The sequence below is a fragment of the Acipenser ruthenus genome, chromosome 18, assembly GCF_902713425.1.
Source record: "Acipenser ruthenus chromosome 18, fAciRut3.2 maternal haplotype, whole genome shotgun sequence".
Classification (NCBI taxonomy): domain Eukaryota; kingdom Metazoa; phylum Chordata; class Actinopteri; order Acipenseriformes; family Acipenseridae; genus Acipenser; species Acipenser ruthenus.
In genome coordinates, this window is record NC_081206.1 from 7,141,200 (window position 1) to 7,148,320 (window position 7,121).

The window sequence follows — 7,121 nt, forward strand, 5'->3', positions numbered from 1 at the left end:
CAATTGGCCCAGTACTTTACTAACAAACCAATCAGAAGAAAATGAATGTCGATCGTTGTATTATTCCGGGTTGTGTTCTACTCCCTTCACTGGGGTATGAGTCCTTTTTGTTGCCAAAATACATTGTTATCTGTGCAAGGGCGTTACATCACAGTGTATCACACATACCGTTTTTTTTTTTGTTTTTTTTTGCGTACGAGCTTTATTACTGTATAACATAAATGACAGTATTACACAATCACTTAAGTTAACACATGAAAAGAAAACTGTTACAAAACGAGAAATAAACCAATTTTGGTCACACGAGATTGGTCTTTTATAAACACAGTAATCGTAACACATGATAAGAAATGCTTTTAATTTGCGTTTCAAACTTTGCACAGGAATAAAGTCTTACCTAAACCAGCGGGTCTAATGGGGCATTTTAAATGCATTTTCCAACATTTTGAAAACGAAAGCAAACCATTGCTTCCTGTGCTAATACAATGTCCAATAAAACGGCACTTCAGAAACACCTTGAACAGGTCTTACTGGATCAATTAGTCAACTTTGCCCGCTGTAGTGAGAGGGGACTTCTGCTACTTTGCTACGCCCTGACTGGAGAGATATTCTTACAGACTAGACTGTCCGCCCATATGAAGACAGCAGGTGGGCATGTTGATAAGACCACCAGCCCCTGCTATAGAGAACAGTGCAGTCATCTGCCTGCATTAGATTAAAATAGTGTTGCTGGGGAGAATCCAGCACTTCAATCCATATTAGGAAGTTTCAGTGAATTCACTTTACTTAATCTGATCCATATAGGCGGGTTAAAAAAGACCCAGTAATATCATTGCTTGAATGTTAATCACATAAGTATACATCTATAAATTATAAACAAAAACTTTATAAAAGTGCTAGTTCACACATTTTTCACGGTCATCGTTTTTAGAAACCCAATCATTACAACATGTTTGATTTAAATTTTTTATTTGATCCCAATAGATGACAGTGTTTTTTACAATAATTAAAACCAAATATAAAGCATGTATTTAGAAATGCTACCAGAATTAAACAAATCATCAATACAGTGTTAAACATGGTTGGGGTTAGGGAAAAAAGCGAACAGTTTCTGTGCTGTACAATACAGTAATGATACAGGACTACATTGTCAAATCAATGGCAAATGCAGTTGTTGGTGTTGTCCCACTCTGACATCTTGTGGTAATAATAGATTTAATTAATGGCACAAAATCTACCCCCCCCCCAAAAAAAAGGATATTTTTGCAATTCTGCCAGTACCTCAGTGCACCTATTATTCATATTGACAAAGACAGACTATCCAATCTTACTTATGATCAATCTACTAAGAAGTTGATAGCCCATTATACCTTCTTGCAGAGATGTTTGCATAGAAGTTAAAGTGAAAGTATAGTATGCATGTTTGAGCTCAGGTTTAATCAATATGGCTCAAGCTACTTTGTGGTTCTAATGGTGAGTGAGTGTAGAAGTAAATTAATGGCACAATAAAAACAGAACTAAAATGTATATTAAAACAACTCAAATCTATATACAGCATTTGAACTCATTCACTGATATCAGAGGTTCTCATCCATATATAATATAAAGAAAATAATACATATATCGTCTATCACTAGTTCAACTCCTTCATATCCACACAAGCAATGTGTTACAATTTGTTTGGCACAGCAAGTAATATGCACATTGAATGTGAAATTACAGTATTAAGTTTTGCTCTCAACAGTATTCAATACATCCATGCGTATGATCCAAGGTTATTCATGCAAGTGCCCGGTCACTAGGGATATAGAAAAAAAGACACAAAAACAATGTAAAGTAGTAGAGGTTGATCATCATCAGTAAAGTAGTAGAGTAAAACAATATCTAATTATATTCATAGTAAATCTTGGAATGGTTCAAACAGCTATACAATATTTCCATTCTTATTCAGGTCTTCTAATAATGGTCCAATAATTGTACACTGACAGGGAAAAAAAAAGCTCCTCAACTTCAATTGTTTAACATAAGAACAGTGTGCTAACTCAGTTAATATGATTATATTATTAATTAGTTCACTTTAATACATTTACATTAAAATACAATTAAAAAAAATCACGAGCATTAGAAATTTAAAAACTGCACCTACAATAGAGCTGGTAACCATCAATCAGGTTAGGAACTTTTATTTTTTTTAAGTTTCCATTAAGATGAACAGAAAGATATTTCAAACAAAATAAAAACTACCGTCACTAAGCATGTTTGAAAATAAGTCATTGCATATCAGTTTTAGCCACTCAGGGTTTCACTTTGAACCACACTTGAATCTGAAAAAACATGTTACAAGTTCATAGTAAAACCACTACGCAACAGAATTCCTAGATCAAATCCTGCTAACAGTGACCTTCAGCTTTCAGTCCCACGCTAAATGTTTCTTCAAAATACAGGACAAGCAAACAGTACACTGGATCTAGCAGCAGTACCTCCAGGACAAAGGCTGGTTTATAAAGGAAATTTGTTAAGCGCTAACTTATCTCCATTGCAACCTGGAAGGGTAGCATGGCGGTATGTGGGCTCTCCTGAGAGGAAGGGGCTGAGGCTCCATTATTTCTGCGCCCCTGCTCTGGGCTTGTTGTAGACGAGGAAGTCAGAGATGTCATGCCAGACATTGCTGTCGTGGTAGAGGTAGCTCATGGAGGACTGGAGCGAGGGCTGCAGAGTGTGGGGGTGGTACTCAAAGAGCCACAGAACGATGCCCCAGACCAGTGCTGCGAACAGGGGGAAGGGGTCTTTCTTTGGTTGGGGGATGTAGCCTTTCTCCACAGCTAGACGCGACAGCCCAAACAGGATCCGGGACAAAAGGTACATGTTTATCTGGAGAGAAGGTAAAGCTTTATAAAACTCCTATACAGAAGGAAATAGACTTTACAAAGGAACTGTAATCAGGAAACAAGATTATTTTTTCTTACTTAATATGAAAGAGCAAGTAACATCAAATGGCATTTTATAGTTTTTTAAAAAAAAATTTATCCATGTCCTTATTTTTGGTGTTTGTAATTATTGTGAGTGGCTCTGGGTTCTTTTAAACTCTGCCAGCCCTGCCTACTTTTTTACTCTCGCTCTTTCTCTATAGATCTATATTTGTAGCGTAGGTGAGGCTGGCAGAGATGAAAGGTTATATTGCCATGCAGTATGACTTGAATTGAATGAGGAAGGCTGTTCAGATAGTTCAATATTGGAGAGAGAGCCCAGAACCGCAGAACGATTGCAAAAGTCATAAAATAGTAATTTATTAAAAATAATATTTGTAGCGACCTGCCGTTTCAGATTGTATTGTATGTGGGATGTAAATGAATGTGACAATCGGACAGCAGGGAGAGTGACAGAGAGAGCAGTTCTCCTCCTCACCTGGCTGTTGATGTTGTTGTTCTCCCCAAAGACGAGCCACCCTCCCAGGCAGGCTGCAAGGAAGGAATGGGACTGGCAGGCTTTCCCCTGGAGCCGCTGCTGCAGGGTCTGGAGCCCCTTGTAGGTGAACACGAAGCAGGCCAGGTTCCGAGAGTGAGTGTACGTCGCCTGGGCAATGGCTTTCACTTTGTCTCTCAGGCTGGTACAGACAAAGGAAACACAACAATAAAGGCTCTGAACATTACATTAGAAACAGTCTCAAATATTTACTAAATAATTTCAAATATAATTAATGTAGTACAGACAGCCACAGTGAAATCCAACTATGTATACAGGTAATTGACCTTGAGGGTTGTCCTTAGCTTTCTATGTCTTGTTTTTAGAAAAGAAGGTCGTGCTATTCTGTATAGAAATAGACTACTAAACAATAATATATAATAATGTGTGCCCTGAAAAGAACACCAGGTCAGAACATGCACAGGAATTCCCATTTCAAAGATTCTATTTAAAGCTTTCATTTGAAGGTGCCAGGTGTCTCTGAGAAATGAAACACTAGATGCTTCTAATCTTGTGTTGTTTTTAAAAAACTATAAGTGACTTGCTATTTATATCTTTGTTGTGTGACAGGATAGTGTAATGACAAGTCAAGTGTTACACAATGAAGTTCTGTTGTGAAACATCAATTTAAAAAAAAAAAAAAAAAAAAAAAAAAAAAAAATCCGGTCTCATCATACTTTTGACATATTTACCTCCCACTTCTAAAAAGAAACGTCATCACCAGGGCATGTGGTGCTCTGATTTTTGCTCCGTATCTGAATCATAGGAGAGAAAACATCAGTTATAATTGATGGATAAGGGCGTCTGCTAAGAAATAATTATCCAGATATATGAAATCATTTAAGACTTCAAAATCCCACACATGCATTTCAGCAGAAGTTAAAAGTCTGCATTGTACGTCAACAGTCAACATTTCAGAGGGTAATAATACCTTCCACTTAAACTAACGGACCTGTTCTACCACCAGTGAGAAGATGTGCAATAATATGTTCAGCTTAACATTTACCTCCCCGTGTCAACCAACATCAAGCAGTGTGTGTGAAAAATAACGTAAAGCAACTTGCAAAATGTCAACAAATGTCCACTAAGCAGTGAGTTATCGTCCATATTTTTTCAACATAGCGAAGTTTTGTACATTTTTCAAGTAACGTAATAGATTTATAACGAAAGTGATACTTACACGGCTCCATTCCTGAACCCTTTGACGACAGCCAATGCAGCCTTGTACTTCTCTTGTTGTAAAATATTATTTATCGTGAAAATTAGAGTTTTATAAAGTTCAGAACCTGCCATTGTGTAAGCTTTATCCGGAGGGACAGCAGAAAGTGTAACACTAAACTAAGTGGAACAGCTGAACTAATACCACGTTCGGAAACTATGTCCTTTGAAAATAAGTTCCTAGTGACGTTGTAAGACAACAATGGGGTGCGCGCTCCTGTGAAAAAGCAACACAAAACCTGTACCTGTAGACTATTCCTCATGTTTATCCAGCAGGTGCAAAGTTTACACTGCTATAAAAGTTTTATCTATACAATAGCATTAATCCGTTACAGATTTACCCCAGCAAAGTTTAGTGTATGAGGTCGCTTAGAAATGATTTTGACTAAAATCCTGATGTTCATAGCTAACGGGTTATAGGCTGATCAAATCAACCCCTTAGCTCCTGATAGCTATACTGCACTTTCTTTCAAACATTATGATTGGGACGCAGGGACACTACATTCAAAGCTATTTACTCCAGTCTGAAAAACGATTAAGACATAACTTGAGGATACTGTCCTTAAATTAAACTAAATCTAGTTTGTTTATAAGTTAACAATGTGTTATTCCTTTTGCATGCTACATGTATCTAGCACAAATGGCAACATTTCATTGTGCTACTAAAATGCAAATAACATTACATGCTTAATAAAATGTAAACACTTTGGTGCAAATCTGAAAACACTGGTACACCACTGACCTGAAAATGTGATGCTGCATTCTGATTTTGAGAGCAGCATTGTGTCTCTCATGATGCAGTGAAATGCTTTCTCTGAATCCTCCTCTGTCTGGACCTTGCTCTGCACAGCGGTCAGATTACTGAAAGAGGTCGATCTGGGCAGCTCAGAATCCAGGGTGTGTCCATTGCCATCAGTCCACCAGATCTCTGATGCAGGGTGCCACTCTTCCGACACTCTGTCACCTGGGAGGTCATTGATGTCAGTGACTAGGGGACTACCAAGTCTTGGGGTTGCATAAATAAAACAGATACAGATACAGAAATAAAGCCTTTTAAAAACACTTTAAAAAAAAAAAACCCAAAAAAACAGACATAAATAGTATGGTAACTTGGGTACATTAATTCTTTCAAAAGAATGGGCTGATGACAATAAAGAGTTTTGTAAATATAATCCCTGGTGTATTAGCTTTGTTTAGCAACTTCCAAATCATATTCAGCATTGTATTTACAGGAAATCAGAATGCAATTAAATTGTGTAGCTAACTCTAAAAAACACTCTTACCTGCTAAAGATACTTGGAGCTGAAGTAGAAAAAGGGACACAACACTGAAAAAATTCTGTTGTCTTCAATGTTATATTCATACCTGAAGGAAAAGTACTTTTAACAATGCATTTTTGCAATATTGTCATTTTAAAGCCACTTTGCTGTCATTTGATTGTCCGAATGGGGATGAGGTCTTGTTTAATTACCACAGTAAAAAAAAGAGGATGTATATTTGTGAAAGATGACATGGAAAATAAACCATAGTTACACAGTACATGCCTAGATTAAAGATGAGGCAATCTGTCAATTACACAATCAAGATGGGGAAGTGGATCGTGTGGGAGGGTCTCAGTTGCTTACTGTCCTCATTGCAGCATCACTAACTTGGTTATGCGATGCATTTTCATCATAAATCATAAAATATACCATTGTTTGCCTTGTTTTTAATATGCTGTACCATACCTCTCTGGGTATTCTATCAGGCTTTCACTATAATGTTTATAAGTGTAGATATGATTGATATATATTTATTTATTTAGCAGATGCCTTTATCCAAGGCGACTTACAGAGAGAGACTAGGGTGTGTGAACTATGCATCAGCTGCAGAGTCACTTACAATTACGTCTCACCCGAAAGACGGAGCACAAGGAGGTTAAGTGACTTGCTCAGGGTCACACAATGAGTCAGTGGCTGAGGTGGGATTTAAACCGGGGACCTCCTGGTTACAAGCCCTTTTCTTTAACCACTGGACCACACAGCCTCCTATATACTGGTATCTGTATAGGTCCTAGAACATGGCAAAGGTTGGCAACAGTTCTAATAGTGAATATTTTTTAAAGAAAAATCTATAGTGAATGATTTTTATTAACATTAAATGTTTCTGTAAAATACAGTAAATAGTTTGAAACATTAAATGTATGGGTTGTTTATTGTATTTTATTACTAACACGTTACTCTGCAGTACTGTTGTGTTGAAAAATAACTGCTAAATCCAATAAAAAAGTGGATTTCTACTCAACTTTATCGTTCTATCTTAATATATATATATATATATATATATATATATATATATATATATATATATATATATATATATATATATATTTTAAACAGGTGCAAATGACACAGCTTGCTAAGCACACTGCTCAGTGCTAGCAGTTCTTTGTGAAACTGGCC

The 7,121-nt window shown here is 36.8% G+C and overlaps 1 protein-coding gene across 1 annotated transcript; it reads right to left on the minus strand.

The window, feature by feature from the left end:
* Positions 1 to 952: 952 nt before the first annotated feature.
* Positions 953 to 4,828, minus strand: LOC117417011 (peroxisomal membrane protein 4-like). Its single transcript, XM_034028612.3, has 4 exons — positions 4,643 to 4,828; positions 4,155 to 4,217; positions 3,406 to 3,604; positions 953 to 2,871 (listed from the first exon to the last, which is right to left on the minus strand). Exons 1-4 carry the CDS (start codon positions 4,753 to 4,755, stop codon positions 2,602 to 2,604), a joined length of 645 nt encoding a protein of 214 aa, XP_033884503.2. The 5' UTR covers positions 4,756 to 4,828; the 3' UTR covers positions 953 to 2,601.
* Positions 4,829 to 7,121: the final 2,293 nt, after the last annotated feature.

Coding starts and splice junctions, on each gene's coding strand:
- LOC117417011 (XM_034028612.3), bottom strand. CDS start 4,755: ATGGCAGGTTCTGAACTTTATAAAACTCTAATTTTCACGATAAATAAT. Junction 4,218..4,642: donor GGGTTCAGGAATGGAGCCGT/GTAAGTATCACT, acceptor CCTATGATTCAG/ATACGGAGCAAAAATCAGAG. Junction 2,872..3,405: donor ACAACAACATCAACAGCCAG/GTGAGGAGGAGA, acceptor CCTTCTCTCCAG/ATAAACATGTACCTTTTGTC.